The 21,251-nt window shown below is 36.5% G+C and overlaps 1 protein-coding gene across 1 annotated transcript in view; it reads left to right on the top strand.

Annotated features, from left to right (window-relative positions):
- Nucleotides 1-289: 289 nt before the first annotated feature.
- Nucleotides 290-21,251, top strand: part of PRR16 (proline rich 16) — a 226,249-nt gene continuing 205,287 nt past the window's right edge. The window contains exon 1 of the mRNA XM_003259877.3: nt 290-655. Within this exon, the coding sequence (XP_003259925.2) occupies nt 497-655 (159 nt within the window). The 5' untranslated portion in view covers nt 290-496. The remainder of the gene's footprint in view (nt 656-21,251) is intronic.

Below are 21,251 nucleotides of genomic sequence, written 5' to 3' on the forward strand. Positions count from 1 at the left end.
AATCCAGGCTAGTTGTGAGATGACATACAGCAAGCAGGCTGAGATGATGGAGACATTTCAGAACCAAGAGGAGGGGGCGGGCAGGACATGGACTTGTCTCCCCCACCTTGATGCCAAGGTGGTCTGGGAGATATCTGGAAGGGCAACGTCGAGGTGACTGCAAGCATCAACCCGGGCGCGGAGGCCCGGCGCCCTTCTCCGCGGGCGGGGAGCGAGCGCGTGTGCGCGAGAGCGGCGGGCGGCGGCGGGAGGAGGCGCAGGCGCGCTGCTCGCCCGTCTGCAGCCCCGCGCCGAGCGCCGCGTCTCGGGAGTTGATGGCAGCACCACTGTGCGGCCGCCCGGCCGAGCGCGGAGCGCAGCCACACGCTGCTGCCCAGGGAGCGCCCAAGATGTGGGGGGACCGGGGCGGCAGCGGCCGTAGCAGCGCCAGGGACGGGGGCACGCAGCAGCCTCCGCTCGCCCGCCTGTCCTGACCTGCCTCGCTTGCCCCCAAAGAATGTCAGCCAAGTCCAAGGGGAACCCCTCCTCGTCCTGTCCAGCCGAGGGACCGCCGGCAGCCTCCAAAACCAAGGTGAAGGAACAGATCAAGATCATCGTGGAGGATCTGGAATTAGTCCTGGGCGACCTGAAGGACGTGGCCAAGGAACTTAAGGAGGTGAGAGGCGCGGGGGGTGGGGAGGGAGTTCGGCACCCTTCGACCCCTCCGGGGTCCCCCTTCCCATTTTCAGCAGGGACCGCCAGATTTCCAAACTCCTGGGAAACTACAGAAAAGGCGCCTGCAGACGGACTTTCTTTGCTCCGGGGACTCCTGAGAGGAGTTGTTGTTGCACTTTTTAATTTTTTTTTAATCAGGAAGAAATCAACTAGTGTTTTAATCGATGGACCTTGGCTGGTGGGCGGGATGAACGCACGCTTGTCTCTGAATCTGTGTGTGTGACGACGGGGGAGAGGGTTAGCTGGGGGTGTGTCGGCAGAGGAAGTCGTGAGCAGCCCGGCCGGAGCGTGCAAGATGCCCCTCTCCTGCCCTCTTGCTTCCCCAGAGTCCTTTGGCAAGTCCGCTGCCTATCTGGCAGCCTCCCCAAGTCGGGGCTGAAGAGGGGCCGGGTTTTGGGCCCTGGGCCAGATCAGGGAGGGCAGCCTGGGGGAAGCTTGGCTCAGACTCTCCTCCCTGTCTCCCGAGCCTCGCTGCAGGGAAGGCGACCCGGGCTGCTGGCAGCCTTGGGGCTAAGGAGGGGGTCTGGGACTTTCTCACTTTCTCAGTTTCTGAAGCAACCCCTGCTCTCCTCCGAACGTCGTTCGCAGTAACTCTGGGCCTTCCCGCCACCCTACCTCTCCTTCCTTCCTTCTACCCTGTCGCCACTTGGCATTGAACCCGAGGAGCAGGACGCGCAGGAGAGTGTGTGTGTGGCCGGGGTCTTGCCATTGGCGTCCTGGCTCTCTGCAACTGGGACTGCTTCGGTTCTTCCCCGCTTTTCCTATCTCACTTCTGTTCAGCCCTACACCCGCCCGCCCCTAGCCCCAGGTGATCCAGATGGAAAGAAGCAGAGAAGGTGTCGGGGCTGAGGCTGCGTAACTCAGGCGGCGGCTCCGGGCGGGGGCGGGGGCCGGGCTGGGAGGGGTGGGGTCTCCCGGGCCAGGCTGGCTGCCGGCGGCGTCGCAGAGCTGGTGGCAGAGTCCCAGTGCGCCGCTCACTACTGAATGGGGTCCTGGTGCGGTTCTCGGTGAGGGAGTCCGCAGCTCCGCTTGCGTGAGAGCTAAGACTGGAACTTCGAAGGTGGTGGTGGCTGCAGCGGGAAAAGAAGGGGTGGGGCGTAGTCTAGGTCCAAAATTGTAATCCTGTTTCTGAAGCCAAGGGGGCGGAGACTGAGGGTTGTTTGGATGACTGGCCTCTAGAGATGAATCTCCTGTATTTAATTTCCAAACCAAATTTCAAGAGCTCCCTCGTCTTCCTTCCCTTCCTCCATTACCTCTATGAGCTGAACTCCGCATTTCTTACCTAATACAAGTCTGTTAAAATGGGCCATTCGTCACCAGGGTTAAGTTTGCCAATGGCAAATGTCGTTCCTGTAGGTTACTCCACAGACAGAACATAATTAGTACTGAGGTCCTGAGAGAGGCTGTTAGTATAGATAGATTCAGGGATAAAACTTGTTCGTGTTTTCAGGGTTTCTCTAGGATTATTGCTTCACAACTGGTTGACAGATGGTGGGGTTATTCATTGAAATTCAATTCTAAAAATGCTGTCCCGTTTTTTGTTATTCTTTTATATGACATCTTTGGCAGACTGTTTTCATCTGAAACATGGCGTTTTAAAAAATGAAATTGGGCATGTTCCTTTCGGCGGAATTTTGCTTAATAGTTGGTGAGGTTTCCATGGGGGATGTGGAAAACCTACAGCGGCACAGAAACGTATTTACTGTTTTCATGAGGCTGAGACTAAAAGGAAGGTAATTAAGCAGAATTCTGCATCTGTGAGCCATACTTCCTTATGTTTTAATGTCAGTCCACTCACTTTTTTTGCACAGAATAAATGACAAGAAACTACACATGGTCCTGGTTTTGCTTTGCATCGTTATTTATGGACATTTAGAGATTAAGTAGTGAAATCTTCAACCTCCCTGTGGTTATTGGTTAGAATCACAAAAATGTAAATCAGGAAATCTGTTGATACCACTTTCTGTGTCTTCATTACTGAAGATTTTTTAAGGTAAAAAAAAAAAAAAGCTTGTTTATAAGAGGAATAAAAAGCAGAGATAATGTACAACCCAGTAGATGAAACTATCTGACAGGTCTAGAGATACAATTTTGACTCAACATTTTGGAAGATTTGTTTGTCTTAAGGATCTGTTTGAGTAAAAATCTCACCATGAAACTGAAATTTATGACTGATAAATAATGTGATGTGATTGTTAATTACTTTTGTGTGGGTATCATCATCCTAGATTTACACAAGAAAGTGTACCTACAGTGGCCAAATCCCAAAACGTCGGCTATTCATATAATATGAATGAAAGTATTTTGAGAACAAAGTATTTATAGGGCATGTTTAACCTATGACATCTTGCAGTTGTCCAGCATGTATCTTTTTAGGATAATCCTGCATGTGTGAGTGAACATGTCTTTGGTGTAGTTTTGGATAAAGAAATAACAAAACTTTGTACATTACAAAGCTTGTTGGTTCCTGCACATGAATGTTGCTATTCATCATATTCAATATTCTGGCAGTTTAAAATTAGTACGTGTTAAATATAAACTGCTATATTTAGAATTCTAATTCCTTTATTGGCAATGCTATGCTTTTAGACCATAATATATTTTAATATAAATTATCGGCGAGCTCTTCTTAACTTGGAACAGAAATTAAAAATAAAAAAGTAGTTATGACTATATCACTATGTCAGTCATCATATAGTATTTATTTTTTTCTTTCTGCTTTTAAAAAATATCCGGTTAAAATGCAATCTTCTTTAATTCTGTTCTTTGTTTTTGCATAATTTCTGCACCAACAATATTAAACTTTGGTTTGAGGTTACTCTGAAATTGCTTTTCTTCGTAGAAATTTTCTGGGCTTAAGTCATCTGAAAACTCAGGTAGTAGGATAGAATCAAACATAATAATAATTGCTTGAAACACTTTAATAAGCAGTGACAAAACTCTAGTCTGCTCAGCAAGAAGAGTTGTTATTTTGGGTATCTGTTTTATGATTATTTAGTTATAATTACTTAATCAGTTATATTTGGATTATATATTAGAAGCAGACGATCAGGCTTTCTAGAAAGTCAAAGAGCAGCCTTATTCTACTCTCAGAATTTAGTAAAATCTCTAATTTGACTTTTCAGAAATAATATGGGTCCTTTGGTTTTCTATGCTATTAATATATTGGAAAAGCCTTAAATATAATTCAGTATACTTATTGAGCACCTACCATGTTCAAAGTATTATACCACCTTTTAAATTGCTACCAAGATGAATAAGGCATAGTTTCTGGTCTCAGTGAGCTCCAAAGGTTAGTTAGGGATATATTTATCCTGTCTTTCAACATCAGCAGTATAAAAAGACATTGTGGCCTTTAGTGGCCACTCTCACTGCAGGCTTGGGGAAATCAAGAATTGAGAATAAGAATTAGTATATGTTGATTTATAAAATGATGCATGCTGCATACTTAGTAGTATGGCAAGTCTTTGATGAAGAAATAAGCTTAAAAAGATGAAAATATATGAATTTTAAGAAATTTACAGTTGATTTAGATTGTCGTGATTAACATAAATGGATCAATACCATATACAGGAGATTACATATTCAAATGTTGTAACTAAATACTGAAGATTTCCATGAAAGCTAAGTCTTTTGGAGAAATGGAGAGTTAAAAAGGACGATTTTGAATTCTTCTTTTTCTTAATGTAAATAGGGTTTCAAGAGGTAGTCAGAGGTAAAAGGAAATAGGTTTGGACTACAAGAGTAATCCATGTTGCATTTTTCTACACATTGAAAAAAAATAAAAAGAAAATAGTGGCGAAACTCTAGAGTTTTAGGGATAAAATTAACCATAACTGGTAGAGTAGGTGTGAGTGATACTTTTTCACTAAGAAATGTAGAAACAAAGCAATTGCTTTTTAAAATAGTTCTCGAATAATCTAATGCCTTTGAGTAGCAATATGCCTGCTCTTTTATGAAGATCTCACTGGTAAACTATTTTGCATTAAATGCTGTTATTAATATGGGATCATATATCTTATTGGTCAGAGTGACACTGGAATCTCTAATAATCAGCCTTTTTATCTGGAAACAAAATTAATTGCAGCTTTAGCTGGATTCTTTTTTAGTTTAGACTTGTTATAACCTTGAGCTTTTCTTGTAGTGTTTATTTTTATGATTTCAAGTAACAAGGCTACTATATGAGTTGAAAAACATTTATGTAAATAATTTCTTGAGAGGCTTTCTGAGTAGACATGACTCTAACAGAGAAACAAAATAAAGTTGTTTTGTTGTTGCCTTAGAATCACTCAGTGACTGAATCTCCATTGGTGAGAAGTATGTCAGCATTGTTGCCATGGACTGGAAAGCAGCCATAATTTGTCTTATAATAGCATAAACTGAAACAAATTTAAGTTGAATTTTGAAAAATTTGAAACCCATACGAAACAGTCTGATTTGAACTGATGAAAACCGAATTAACAATTATCTGAAAAATATTTTCACTTTTAAATGTTCCCTCTTTTAATGTCTTAACCACTTGATGTTCTATAGTTTATGGTTCTGGAAAGTCCTACTGAGTATTTTTTGGTTAATGAGCCCATGCATAAGAAATTCATTACAAAAAAAAAATTACAGAGAATAATCTCGGAACTATTTTCTTTTTGTTTGAGACAGTGTCTTGCCCTGTCACTTAGGTTGTAGTGCAGTGATAGAGATCTTGGCTCACTGCAGCCTCCATCTCTTAGACTGAAGGAGTCTTACCACCTCAGCCTTCTGAGTAGCTGGGACTAGAGGCATGCGCCACCATGCCTGGCTAATTTTTAATTTTTTTTTTTTAATTTTTTGGTAGAGATAGTATCTTGCCATATTCCCCAGGCTGGTCTTGAACACCTGTCTTCAAGTCATCCTCCTGCTTAGGCCTCCCAAAGTGCTGGAATTATAGGCATGAGCCACCACGTCTGGCTCGAAGTATTTTCCAAGTTCTAAAGTTGTATATAAATAGAATTTAGTAGTTCTTTTAATTGTAGCAATAGTCTTACTTTTACTACTTTATACCACAGTCTACCTCCCCAAACTGTGGTATATTTAGCAAATGCTAAAATGCTCTAAAATTTTTCTTTACTTAGGCATGATGGCCTAGCATGTTACCAAAAATAATTTTGAGAACATAGAGGTAGCCAATAATCATCCATCACTGTCTATTTCCAATGAATTAAAACATTCAACACTTAGAGAATTAGCTGATAAGAAATTCAAGCAGCCTTAAAGTAATAGATAGTGTGTTTCAGGCAATAGTGAAGTAATAGATAATAAAGCCAGTGTAATAGGTTTCATTATTACCTGGATTATGTTATTTTCATCCTTGCTTCTCTGAGGATCTCAGGTACTTAAATCTAAATGTAGGAAAAAAGATAGAAATGCAAGTTTGAGCAAAACATATTTTCCCAAATTATAGAACTTTTCTTCTGTAGAGATAGTTCATGAAAAATTTCAGGGGCAATTTTTGAGAATTAGAGTGATAAAATTCCAGTAGGTCGCTGATTCAACTCTGATTGAAATATACATAACTGACATCAAGCTGCAAATACAAAGTTAACAAACAACAAAGGGCACTATTAAAAAAAAATCAAATTTATTTTTTCTGATGTTAGGAGCAGTACATGAATATTATAGAAAGTTTGCAAAAATCTAAAGAAATATAAAGGAGAAAACAAAAATCATCTTTAGTACCACATAAAAATAGATATACTGAACATTTCGTTATATTTTCTTTTAGTCCTTTTGAATGCATATTTTAACATAGGTGAAGTTATACAAAGTTATAAATTATAAGCCATGACATTTTCTTTCTTGAATAATATAGATCATAACTATTACACAGATTTGCCATAAGTTACTTCATACTTCCCTTAATGTTGGATATGCTATTTATTTCCAGCTTTTCACGGTTATTAAACATCACTAGAAAGAGCAGTTTTGGTGATATGAATAGCTAACAGAGGTCTTACTGTCTGCTAGGTACTCTTCTCAGTGCATTTATTTATATTAAATTATCTAATTCTCAGAACAGATAGGTGAGGAAGTTACTGATATTGCCCATTTTACAGGTAAGAAATCTGAGGTCCGAGATACTAAGTCATTTGCCCAACTCACTTGGCTTGTAAGTGGAGAAGTGAAGCTTCATTGCCAGACAGCTTGGTGTCAGAGAATAGCATTAACCACCAAGCTCTATTATGTTTCCTAATTTTTTTTTTCAATATTTTTTTAGAAGTCAAGGATCTAAAAGCTTTAAAATTCTCAATTCATGTTGCCGATGTGTCTTCCAGGGAGTTTTCACAAATTTTTGCTTGCAGCAGCAGTATATGTGTGGACATTGTTTCTTAAATTGGGAGTGAAGCTAATAAACCATTTCATTATTTCATTAAGGCTTGCTGTGTAGTTTATTATCTTCATGGTAACAGTCATTGTTTTTGTAGGTTGCAGAAAACAGTACTGAGACAAAATTAATAGTGAGTAAATTAGACCTTGCAATTTAAAATTTGCAAATAAAGAGGTGCTGTGATTAATTACCTTTAACTTATTCAACAAAAATGTTGATAAGAATATTACATAGCTTTTTAATATTCTGGCTGAGAAAATAGAGGAACAACTAATATGGAAGCTTGTTGATACCTAGCGTTGTATATAATTGTTTCAAAGAATACAAATAATTTGGAATATATTATTCTCTTTCGTTGCTATCAAATTACCTTAGAAGAGAGGCATTATCCTTAAGTTTTCTCAGATGTTTGAGGTTTGACAGTTCTCTTGCTTTCTGCTATGACTGATGAATTAGAGAACCTTGTTGAATTCTTTACTAGGAACAACATTATTGAACTGGCTAATGATGTCATATGTATATATTATAATTCGATTTGTTGTATTAACTTTAGTGCTATTGATTGTAAACCACCTCCTCTCTCCCACATATAAGGAGTATAAGAAATGGCCTTATTCTAAAATTGTTTTCTTTTCCTGTATATTGTGAATAGAAATGTTTTTATTGTATTAAAAGTTAGTTTATTAGGATAATTACTCTGAATTAAATTTCCTGTAGGAACTGGGAACCCAAAGTCAGCAGTAATTCATCTTTAAACAAGAACCAGAAAGTAGCATTAACTGAAATGAGAAAATAAAGACATATCTAACATCCAAATCAAAGTAGACTCACAAGGTAGTCTGTCAACTCAGGACAAATGTTGTCTTGCTTATATGGGATAAGCTATTTATGTATTTAGAATGGAAAGACATGAGGATTCAAAAGGATTTAAACTCCCAGACCCCACTTTCAGGCAAGAAATATTAACATTGTTAGGACTGAATTTATATTCATCATCTTTGTTTTCTCTGTTTCTACTTTGCAAATGCTACTTCAGATTGGTGTTTGAGATAAATGTTTACTTGTGGAATAATTGAAGTTAGGCAAATTACATACTTAGGCTCAATGAGACACTTATCATGATGTTTGGGACACTATAAATAGATTTTCAACTACAGATAACATATGTCATCCTTGTCTGGAAAAAGCAAATTTGATGATTTCTGACAGATTCTTTCTCTAGTACCACACAAATGGTAGCAGATATATTGGTGTGCATTTTCCCCTTTCATAATATCACCTTATCTCAAGATTTCAAACTGTATGTTTATATGAGAGAAAAATACTGGGTTAAACAATATAAGTCAAATCAATTGCCTTCTAGTATCAGTGGTTTTTAATATTCCCCCTCCTCCCATATCACAAATCCCTCTGAAAGAAGGAAAAAAGTTGGGATTATTTCTTCTGGAACAAAAGCTCACACAAACGTGGTTCTTGCACATGTTCAGAGAATCTTGGGTGGGTGGGAATGACTCAGGTAAAGAGACAAAACAAGTGGTTGATTGCCATTTTATTTTTTAGAAATTTTTGCTAATTGTTTGAGGTTTGGCTACATAATTTTCCGAATTAAAAGTCCTGGCTCTACAAAAAGAAAAAAAAGAAATGCTGATGGCTGTGGTTTGATGTTTTTTATGTAGGAGAAAAAAATGAGTGGCATATGAACAGTTTATTTCTTTTAGAATGTGTTGTCAGTGTGAAAATAGGTGGTATATTTATATTTCACTACTTTGCAAAAGCTGTAGAATGCTTGTGTGTCTAAAGGTTAACTCTTTTATTTTGTTGTTTCTTATGATGTGTGCCATAGTATATCAGTAAATAGATGGATAAAAAGTTTTCAGAACTCATTGTAAATTAAGCATATTCTCTTCTTAAAACTGATTCCAGAACAGCATTTTTGTTTTATTACTTTCTTGTGTGACATTAACATGAATTATGAAAGACGTATTGAATTCTTGATATGTGTAAGTCACTATGCTGAAGAAAGTAAAAGATGCAAATATGAATAAGCTTAGTGATCTGCCCTTGAAGTAACTATTTTCTGTTTACTTTTGATGACAGTGATAACACTGTAGGCTATTATGAATTGACATAATTTTGTAATTTTAAAGCCGAAATATCAGAGATATATTTATGTTTATTTAATTATATATAGAATAAAGTATAAATTTGATTGTCTCCTTGTTGCATAGATCAATGTTTTTGATAAATGTTTGGGGTTATCTTTTGTTTTAAAGAACAGGGGAATTTTTAGTCTGTGTTGCTGAGTAAGGTGGCATAGTATAGAACGGTGAGAGCACAAACTCTGAAGCCAGTCTGCTGTTTTTCAAATTGCCCTGCTGTGCAATATTGAGCACATTATTTAATTTCTGTTTTCATTTTCTCCATAGTGTGGTGATAGTGACAATGTTACATGCCGTATGGGTTGGTTATGAAGATTAAATGAGTTCTTTGTAGAATATTTAGAATGGTTCCCATGCATTAAGCAAGCATTGTATGTGTATCTGTCGTTATTGTTATTATTTGAATTTGTCTGAGCACCTTTATTCATTTATTCAACAAGTAGTGTTTAACATGTACTGTACACCAGGCACTATTCTAGTTTCTAGGGATATAGTGGGGAGCAAAACAGACAAAATTCCTTCATGGAGTTTACATAGTGGATGGGGAGGGTAGGGGGAAGATAGCTCAGTAAAATAAACACCAGTTTACATCAAATGTTAGAAGGTGATTGATCTTATGAAGTAACAGAAGATTATAATGGGATGAATAGTGATGAGGAGGAAGTGCAATTTTAAATAGGATTGTCCAGAATAAGCCTCACTGAGAAAGTGGCATGGTGGCATTGGGGGAAATGCTTGAAGGTGAAGGAGCAAGCAGTAAGGAAATCTAGAGGAGCATTTTCCCAAGTAGGGAATAGTAGCCCAAGGGCCTTCTAGTGGGCAGATTTCCCATGCATGTGCAGCAGAACAAGGGCCCAGGGTGGCAGGAGTGGAGGAGCAGGGCAAGAGCAGCAGTGATAAGGCCAGATAGATATGGGGGACATGTCTAAGGATTTTGATTCTTCCTTAGAGTAAAATGGGACTTTTGAGCAGACAGGTGACTAAATCTGCTATACTTCCATCTTTTTACCTTTAGTCGCTGGCTCAGGGTTTCTCAAACTCTGTACTATTGACATATTGAGTGGATAATTCTTTTTTTTTTTTTTTTTTTTTTTTTTTTGAGACGGAGTCTCGCTCTGTCGCCCAGGCTGGAGTGCAGTGGCGCAATCTCGGCTCACTGCAAGCTCCGCCTCCCGGGTTCACGCCATTCTCCCGCCTCAGCCTCTCCGAGTAGCTGGGACTACAGGCGCCCGCCACCACGCCCGGCTAATGTTTTTGTATTTTTAGTAGAGACGGGGTTTCACCGTGGTCTCGATCTCCTGACCTCGTGATCCGCCCGCCTCGGCCTCCCAAAGTGCTGGGATTACAAGCGTGAGCCACTACGCCCGGCCGAGTGGATAATTCTTTGTTGGGGGGATTGTCCTGTGCATTGTAGGATGGTTGGCAGCATCTACAACTGATGCCAGTAGCAACCAAAAATGTTAATGTGACAATGGAAAATATTTCTAGATGATGCCAAATGTCCTCTTTATACTTTGCAATAGTAGAACTAGGAACCCAAAGGACTACTTTGAGAACTACTACTCTTGCTCTTCCATCTTATTCCATATTACTTAATATTGTTTTTGTTACCTACCTTTTTCTTTCTTTATGCTTATCCATCAAGCATTGGGACTTCATCTCTCTTTTATGTCTTGTATTTGCTATCTTTTTTTTAAAAAAAACCATTATCTGTCTTTTTCTTTACATTTACCACATTCTTTTTTCCTTAATTCAACCTACTTTAAAAATATGCCTTCCAATTTCCATCCACCACTTACATTTTCTTTTCACAATGAAATAAAAGTTAAATTGATAATTTTTAAGGGATTTGGGTAAATATGTGTGTTTTATGATTTGGGAGAAAATAAGGAAGAACTCAGAAGGAATGAAGGGAGCAGTTGAGGCTGAGCTGCTTGTCTTCTTGCCAGTTAGTTTGTGAGTGAGATCAGAGGCAGCCTTGACTAGTGGAAGGACTTTTGTCTCATCCATCAATTAGTCTTATGCTGCTTCTGCCGTTTTCATTTCTGTAGACAGAAGAGAATTTAGAATGGTTTCACTGCTGTCTAGTAGGGGACAAATTATAGATGATGATGATGATGATAATTATGATGATGACGATACAGGTGACTGACAACTGTTAAATTCTCACTATGTACCAGGGACTATTGTGAGTTAACTCACTTAATCCTCATAGCCACCCTTTGAGGTACCTATAATTATTCTATAGGTGAAGAAGCATAGACAGAGAGGTTAACTAAGAGCAAATGTTGGAGTTGAACTCCTGCTATTTCCCCCTTTAAGCCGACGTCCATGACCTGCTTCCCAATTCCTGGCAGCCACACAGTTGCTCTGCTATTTTTCAGTCTTCTAACTCAGCATAATTTCTTTTTACTTTTTTTCATCCTCCACCTTCTTTAAATCATGTCTCTTTTTCCTATCTTGTTTTTCTCCTTTCTCCTCTACTTTCTGTCTTACTTTTTTTCTTATGTTTTTCTGCCTTTTGCTTCCTTATCCTCTTCTTTGAAATCCGTATCTTATTTACTCATTAAATTTTTTTTTGACACTTTGAGAGGCAGAGGGAGGAGGATTGCTTGAGGCCAGGAGTTCAAGACCAGCTTGGGCAACAGAGCAAGACCCTGTTTCTATAGGAAATGAAAAATAAGCTGGGTGCTGTGGTATGTGCATATAGTCCCAGCTACTCTGGAGCCTGAGCTGGGAGGATCGCTTGAGTCCAGGAGTTCAAGGTTCCAGTGAACTGTGACCATGCTACTGCATTCAAGCCTGGGTGACAGAGAAAGACTCTGCCTCAAAAAATAAAAATAAAAATAAAAATAAAAATAAACCCAGAAAAATATTTATTTTATTGCCTACTGTATGCAGGGTACTGGACTAGTCCATATAGATAAAATAGCAAAACATAAGTAGCCCCTGCCATCTTGGAACTTATATTTTAGTAGAGAGACATTGTTCAAATAATAATATAAATAATATTTATGGAAGAGTATTAAGGGTTATAAAAGAAAAGTACATGATGCAGCAAGAGCATAAAATCATTGATAAGTCTTGTTGATTCTTGCTGAGAAGAGGATTTTGATTAGCTGCTTTCTTTCCCAGTGCCACCTCTCTAATCCCTATGCTGTTAATTTCATGGATGGTGTTTTAATAGCCCTAGAGCTAATTTATCTGCCTTTTGTTCTCCTGTGCCAGTTCATTCTCTAAACACTGCCAGATTAATCTAGTGTACTGCTTTCTTTGGGCCAGTCCCCTGCTTAAAAGATCCACACTATCTCCTATTACTTAAAATGTCAAATGACCAAACCCAGCCTTCCAGCCTGACATCCAGTGGTCCCGTCTTTCCGATTTGGCCTTATCTCTGTCTTTCCTTTAGTGAGTAACACAGAGACCATCCCAGACAATTTTGACATTATCACAATATTTTACCCAACTTGGTATCTGTACTCCTTATGTTTATAATCGTTACCCCACTATCTTGGATTTGCTTATGTCACTCCACAGTTATTCCCTGTTTGTGCATTATTTTAAGATCTAGTAATCTTTCTCTGTTGATTACTAACTATATAACCTTCAAGAAAACATTTTGAAAGTCTCGCTGTTATTATCTGATCAGGAAGTTGAACTTGAAAATTCAATTCCATGTAATACTTATTAGGGACCAAAAGCCAATCATTCTACTTGTGTGTGAGAGCCTGTTATTTCCCATTTACTCAAGAACATCATGAACAATCTTCCCCTACCTCTCATATATCATCATTATTTTCTCTCTCCCCTAAATGATTCCTGTCAGCATAAAAATGACATAAGTATTAAAACCCTTTCTTAAGCCCTCTTCCCCTAAAAATTACTATCTGATTTCTCAGTTCTTTACAAAAAAAAAATAAAAAATAAAAAAAAACTTGAAAGAGTTCTCTGTATTTGCTGTCACCTATTTTTTCCTGTTCTTTCCTAAATCCAGTCAGATCTGTACTCTCACTACCATACCAAAACTGCCTCTATCAAGGTTGTCAGTGACTCCGTGTTATTTATCCAATAGTCAGCCCTCAGGCCTAATCTAGCAGCAGTTGACAGTCTCTTTAATAATCTTTCTTCACTTAGCTTGAAGAATTACCATTTCACTTCACTGATTTTTGTTTTTGTTACCTTCACTTATTCCTCCTCTAGGATGTCTAAACTGAAATTTTTATTCTTTAAAAAAGGGTACTCTTCTTGATGTTTTATTCAGCTTTGTGGATAAATTCCATTTATATGTCCATGACTCCCAAGTGTGTATCTCCAGCCCAAACCTTTTTTCTGAACTTGTATAGACAACAGTCTACTCCCTATCTCTACTTGGCTAAAAGACATCTTAATTTTACCATATAGCAAACTGAACCAGATCTCCTCCCTCCCGCAAAATCTACTCCTATGCAGTTCTTCCCCTCCCTTGTCAGTTAATGGCATCTCCATCCTTTTAGACCTGGGAGTCTTATATTAATTCCTCTTTCTCTCATGCGTATATTCAATTCACTAGAAAGCCTAGTTAGCCCCATCTTCAAAATGTTTCCAAAATCTGACCAATTTTTATCTCTTTCACTTACCATCCTGGTCCAAGCCACACATTGTTTCTCACTTTGATTGCACAATAGCCTCCTGACTATTCTCCTCCTTTGCTCACTTAAACCGTTCTCAGCATTATCAGTAAGTGTAAAGTTAGACCACATTACTCTTTTCAGATCCCTGTAGCAGTTTCTCATTTTACTCAATGTCAGAGCACTTACCGTAGCTATGAGGCCTTTTACAATTATCCTCCTTTCCTTGTTATGGTTCTAATGTCCTCCCCTATTTACTACTTTCTCTGTGGCTCTCCTTACTTCAGGCTCAGTCGCAGTAGTCGGCTGTTACAGGAGCAAAGGCGCTATGTACATTTTCATGCCTAAATCCCCACCTGAGCAAAAGCTTACCTCACTCAAACTTTGCTCCGGTGGCACCACACCACAGCCTGTTCAGGCACCTCCCCATGTTCTTGAATGCTGCAGCATTTCCTTTTCTTCTTTCCTTTTTTCTTAATAATTATCAGTTATTCATATACGGAACAATTTATTTCACATATTGTTCCCTGCCTCCAGCTTCTGAAGGTCAGTGACCTATTTTTGTTCTCTTTTTGTATTTCAAGTTTCTAGAGCAGTGGCTTGGCATGTAGTAGATGCTCATTAAATGAATTAATAAATTATTGGATCTCTTTCAGCTCTAAACTCGTCCTTCCAAAGTTCTCAAGGATCAAAGCTATTACCTTTTAGTTTCTACTGCAATCCAGTATCTGCAGAGAAGGAACAAGAAATAGATACTTATTAAATATTTCATATGAATTATTTATCTTCTTGCCTAATATATAGGGTGATGGTTTTTGGATTGGCTGGAGGGAGCTCTTGTTTCTCCTACTTTGATTCCATAATCTACTAGTTTCATTAAACTCATCCCATTCCCATTCAACTCAACCCATGTTCTTATTTTCTGAAATAGACAAAGGATCTCTCAGCAATAGCTAGTACCCTGAATGCTTGTTGTATGTCACAGTTCTGAGTGTTTAAAAAATATTAACGCATGAAGTCCTTACCCCTCTCACTTCCCAACCAGTGGCTCCCATGTTGTCCCTCCTATGTAGAAATTTTGGAGACGTTTTGTCTATGTAAACCCTAAATGTGGCCTGTAATCTCAGGATTTCATCTTTAGGCAAAAGTCTGACTCCGATTTAGGAGTGCCCATTTTTCCTTTTTGCCTAGGAATGTAATTTTAAACTCTTTGAAGCACTTAGAATTATATATTCTAAATCAGATGTAATTCTACTGTCTTCTAATAGTATATATAAACTAAAATGGGGAGAAAGCGTGTCTACTTTTTACAACTTTCTCTGTTTTTCTGTTTCTGGAATATCATGCCTTTTTCTTGCCTTTAGCCATTACAAATTTTAAATTAACTGGAAAATGACGTTTAAAAATGGATATTGGATATAGTTTAAATAAGTTTTAAGCATTCTACTTATGTGCTTTGGAAACAAGCGAGCAAATTGGTAAGACTTAATGCAATTTAAAACACCGAGAAATTAGGTAATACCACTTTGGCTTCTTTTTCTTCTCTTTTATGTACTCCCTCTAGTGTTCAAAAATATGGGTACTTATAATCAGCCTATTCAGATACTAAAGTACTACAGTCGTTAAGTTAGAAATGGGGCTTTCCTAACCTAATATTGTTTGGAGATTATACTATCAAGTTACTGAACTTTCAGTATATTGTATAAGAACACATTCTCTCTTTCATTGCTTGTAGGGATTGAGTCATGCGAGGCCTTTTCATCTGCATTTTCAATCTGTCCACTTCAATCAGGGAGACTATTGGACCTCTGTCTTTAAAGACCATGCTATGTTGCAAACTCTCCCTCAGTTTTTATAACTGAAGTCCAGGTTTTAGTTGTGCAGTTTGAATATGAACATAAACCTTCCAGCATGCTATATTTACGCAAAGTAAGAAATACTATATACCAGAATAACCACTACTGGATTATTTTGAACATAGAAATTAAATAAGCTAATGAGATCATATTATTTAAATATATTGATTTCAAACTGCTTTAACAAATCACCGAGAAATCCCTAGGAATAACAAATGAGTCAAAGACAAAATATATACTATTGTCATTTAATATAGAATATTAATAGTTGCTAGCACTTGTAAAGAAGAAGATAACTTTACATTGTAAAAGTAACTTATTGCTGTTTACTGATTTTTTAAAATCAGGGACTAGTGTTTGAATTAAGTTATTCTAAATTGACATCTAATAGTATTCAAATTTGTTTGATGCCCCATAGTTTATAAGTAACTTTGATACCTACTAGTTCAGTTAGTCATCATTAGATGAAGTAAAAAAAATAGAATAAATTACTTTCAATAACTTTCTGAGACATTGTTTCATAAGCTGTATTCATTTGTGGAAGTACTTTATGCTATAATGATTAATTCATTTTAAAATAAAATTCAAAACTAGATATACATCCTGTAACATTTTTTAGGGAGATTTATATTCGATACTGAAACCTTATTCATAACAGGCTGCATTGTATGCCCTTGGGAAAACTAGCATTTGTTAAAATACAGAATAATATGGCACAGCAGTGCACGCCTGTAATCCCAGCTACTCAGGAGGCTGAGACAGGAGAATCGCTTGAACCTGGGAGGCAGAGGTTGCAGTGAGCCCAGTGTTTGTGATTGTTTCATTAATCATAGAGTATGCACCAAAATGTTCAAGAGTTTAACATCTGCTTCCTGAAGTTACTAATACTCATAATGTCCAGTGAATTCCAATACTCACCAATAACCTCTTAGTTCTGTAGCTCAGGTAACCTAAGATTTACTTTGCGTGAGTACTGTGTTAGCCAATAATATTTATATGATTTTATTTTTTGCAGGGAGGGGGATAGTTACCAAGAAACCATCGAAGACAATTTTTGCTCATAATGTTTTTCTTTCTGTGATCCCACAGAAAAAGTGAAGTCATACTTAGTATACTGACAATGTAGTATTATCTCATGGAGTTAACTCCTGTAGTATACAGATTAGCTGTTGCTTAGATTTGAAATATTTCTAACCATATTATGTTATTTTTGGCTTCTGATAATGTGTCTGCAAACTGATGAAGAAAGAGAGTTAATGAAAAGACGCTAGCACCTGAACAGAGATGCAGAGAGCAAGGAAAAACAGGGAATGAAGAATATGTTTAAGTCTTGTTTTGTATAAACAAGATACTATTGTTAAAATATTTAGTGAACCTGCAGATAGACCATTATTTACTAAGGTGAAACAAGATGATGATTGTCTTAAATTGTGAGGAAAGTAAACCAGTTAAGTATTTTTTATTAAGAAACTTTGATTTCCTATGCAATTATAATATTAAATATTCTTTTTTCACTCTGTGCTAACAGTAAATAGATGAGGTCTGATTCACTTCCTGTCTTCAGAAGTCTTCCTTTAAACCACACTAATCAAATTAGCATTGACTTGAAGTATTTTTCAATATAAAGTACTTGGTAGGCAATACTTTGGCCCATCTAATTCCCTTTGATATTTGTGAATTTTCAAATTAAACACTGCTACTTTACCAACGTTTTAAAATATATCTTATTTTGTTTTTTTCGGAGACGAAGTCCCACTCTGTCGCCCAGGCTAGAGTGCAATGGCACAATCTGGGCTCACTGCAACCTCTGCCTCCCAGTTTCAAGCTATTCTCCTGCCTCAGCCCGCCTCAGTGCGCTACTATACCTGGCTAAGTTTTGTATTTTTAGAAGGGACGGGGTTTCACTGTGTTTCCCAGGCTGGTCTTCAACTCTTGAGCTCAGGTGATCCGCCTGCCTTAGCTTCCCAAAGTGCTGGGTTTACAGGCGTGAGCCACTACGCCTGGCCCGTTTTAAAATATATCATTGCCGATGTTGTTTCCATGATTAGTATAGGAAAGGAATTTAGCATACATGTATTGTATGCATTATAAAATTGTGGAAGTCTTTGGAAGAGCTTCTGTTTTTTGAAAAATAATACTAGATTATTTTAATAACGTTCCTTTTCATTGTAGAAAGCAGATTGCATTAATCAATACAGTGGAATAAGTTAGATTAACATGGCTAGAAATATAATTTAAAAATAAGATGTTTCTGCACATTTAAGAGAAGCTTTATAACACAAGTGGTGCTTCATGTACTGTGTCATAAAAACAGAATTTGGTTAGTGATAAAATTTTAAATTGTAGCATTTTTATGAAATTTGTTTCTATTTGCCTAGAATAATTTTCTGTTTCAAAACAAATTTTGAAATTGTTTAATGGTTGTATTCAAATAGATCTCCATTACACGAGAGAACCAAGAAGTATCTAATTTGATTTGGTCACAATCTGTCACTCTAACAGAAAATTGACTAATGGTTCTTTTTTATTGTTGTTATGAGTGCCATAATTTTAATGTGTCTTTAAATGAAATTTAGCATGGGAGGAGAAATTACTCCCATGCTAAATTATTATGCAATTTAGTATGTTATCTAATACAAAGAATGAAAAATTTGTCAACTTTTTAAAAAATGAGCTTATTGCCCACTGGACATTTTCTTTCTTTTTTAAAAAAATAATTTCAGTTTTTATTTTAGATTCAGTGGGTACATGTGCAGGTTTTTAACATGGGTATATTGTGTGATGCTGAGGTTTGGAGTACAGTTGATCCCTTCGCTCAGGTAGTGAGCATAGTACGCAACAGTTTTTCAACACTTTTCCCCGTTCTTCTCTCCCTGCATTAGTCCCCAGTGTTTATCACTGCTGTGTTTATGTCTTTGAGTGCCCAGTGTTTAGCTCCTGCTTGTAAGTCAGAACATACAGTATTTGATTTTCTGTTCCTGTGTTAATTTGCTAAAGATTATGGCCTCCAGCTGCATCCACGTCGCTGCAAAGAACATTATTTCATTCTTTGTTATGACTGCATAGTATTCCATGGTGTATATGTACCATATTTTCTTTATCCAGTCCACCATTGATGGGCACCTAGATTGATTCCATGTCTTTGCTATTATGAATAGTGATGCGATGAACATATGAGTATGTGTGTTTTTTTGGTAGAATGATTTATTTTCTTTTGGATATATACCTGGCAATGGGATTGCTGTGTTTAATGGTATTTTTATTTTAAGTTCTTTGAGAAATGTCTAACTGCTTTCCACAGTGACTGAACTAATTTATAGCTCCATGAGAGTAAGAAGGTTGTATGCCTTTTATGTTATTTTACCCTGTTAGCTTACCACAGTGCCGATCATGCAGCAACATAGCAAAGTATATTTAATGAAGATCTACAAACATAACATTTTAAATTTTTTCTTGGCAAGTATATTTAGATGACATAGGATGAATAAGGAATTTTCAGTGTCCGAACAACTGTAATTTTAGCTTTATGTTAGCTCCCTTTGTGTCACTTTCATTATTTTGGAATTCAACTATATTATTGGTTATGGTAGGTTAGGTAGGTTAGGAAATGCTGCAGTAATAAATCAACCCTGAAATTTCAGTGGTTTAAATCAACAAACGTTCATTTGTCTAACATAGTATATTCTCCAGTGCAAGTTGGCGAGGAGATCTACTCCAAATAGTCGCTCAGGAATCCAGCCTCTTGTGATATTCTATTTCAACATATGGTTTCCAGGGAAAAAAGAATGCAAGAATTCATACCCACACCTGTATGTTTTAGTTTGTAAATGACACAGATTACCTGTGCATAGAGAACTGTATCCCCAAGTGAAATGCAAGAGAAATAAAGCCTTCTTATAAATCTATGATGAAAAAAAATCAGTTTGGACTTGATGAACCCTGTGTTGTCTTGGCCACAACTTTACTATTTTTGGATTCTTCCTTTTCAAAATAAGGTTTATGGAATATTTATTTTATCAGATAGGTTTAACAGACATACATACATACATACATACACACACACAGCTTCTCACAGAAGATTTGCTAAACTCAATACATTTGACATTATTTCTCAAATTTATTGGGCTAAAGATTCTGATTTTCGGAGACCATATGTCAGAGCTAGTATTCTATGAAGCAGTTTTAGGAAACACTGTTCTTGATCATGTCGACTGAATAAATGTCAGAATGTGTCATAAATAGAAGAAACTCATTTTTAATGGAGTCTTTAGCCTATAGTAAATTCACAAATATATTGTCTTTTATTGTGCTTGTCAGTAAAATTTTAAATTAAAAAATAAACTATTGTTTAGTTTATCATGAATATAAATTTCTGAATATCTCAGCAAATCTGGCCAAGAACCTGGAATTAAGTGGGAAAAGTAATGCCTACAGTTGATATAAGGGATTCTTAACAAATTTGCATGAAGATCATGCACTCAAACAAACTTACTTTATTTCAATCAGTTCCAACTTGGCCTTAATTGGCACAGAACATTAACAATCTTGATTTTCAGTCTATAGTAGATTGTGGATACCAAATTAGAAGGGGTTACAAGTTTTCTTTCCTTCTAAAAATTTGCATACTGTCAGAGGTATGAAACAGCATACAACTCAACAAAGGAAAAACCCAGGATGACATTTTTAAAAAAGCAAGTGTATAACTAACAATATTGTTTAATAGAAGAAAATATTCCTATTTCTTAACTACTCAAGTTATCTGAACAAAGTTTAGTTACCATTAGCATATTCACTTTTAAAATGTGAGGCAAATGTATAAAACATTCGAAATGATTACCGATTCTAGTACTGAAAGTTAAAAAAGAAAATAAATATATGTCTTATATATAATATATAATTTACCTTATATATAAAATATATATACATTGTATTATGTATAAACTATATAATATATGAATATTATATATAATATATATGAGAATATATACCAATTCTTATATATAATATATACCTTATATGTTAGCTATATTTTATATCTGATACGTGTTTATATAATTATATATGATATATAATATATTATTATATATTGTATATATAAATGTATGTATAACATATTATTATATATTGTATATATGAATGTATGTACAATATATCATATATAATTATATATTGTATATATGAAATATATTCATTTATATATAATATATAATATATTATACATATATATACACTTATATATAATATATATACACATTTATATATATATATATTTTATTCCTAAAAACTGGAACCTTCAGAAACATGGGATTTTCAGAGTATATCATTTTTTCCATCAATGTTAAATTGCAACACAATGTCATAATGCTGTCTTGAATTTGTAAAATGAAGTGTGTCATATAGATTTTTTTCTTAGTTTCTTTCCTAGTAAGATGATGGAATAATTAGGAAGTTGGTGTCTATTCTTGTAAGGAGCTATTTTAAATAGTATACATACATATATTTTAATGTAATTTAATTTCTTATATCATTTAAATATAATTCTGTGATTTAAAAC

This window comes from Nomascus leucogenys, chromosome 2 (genome assembly GCF_006542625.1).
Source record: "Nomascus leucogenys isolate Asia chromosome 2, Asia_NLE_v1, whole genome shotgun sequence".
Lineage (NCBI taxonomy): Eukaryota > Metazoa > Chordata > Mammalia > Primates > Hylobatidae > Nomascus > Nomascus leucogenys.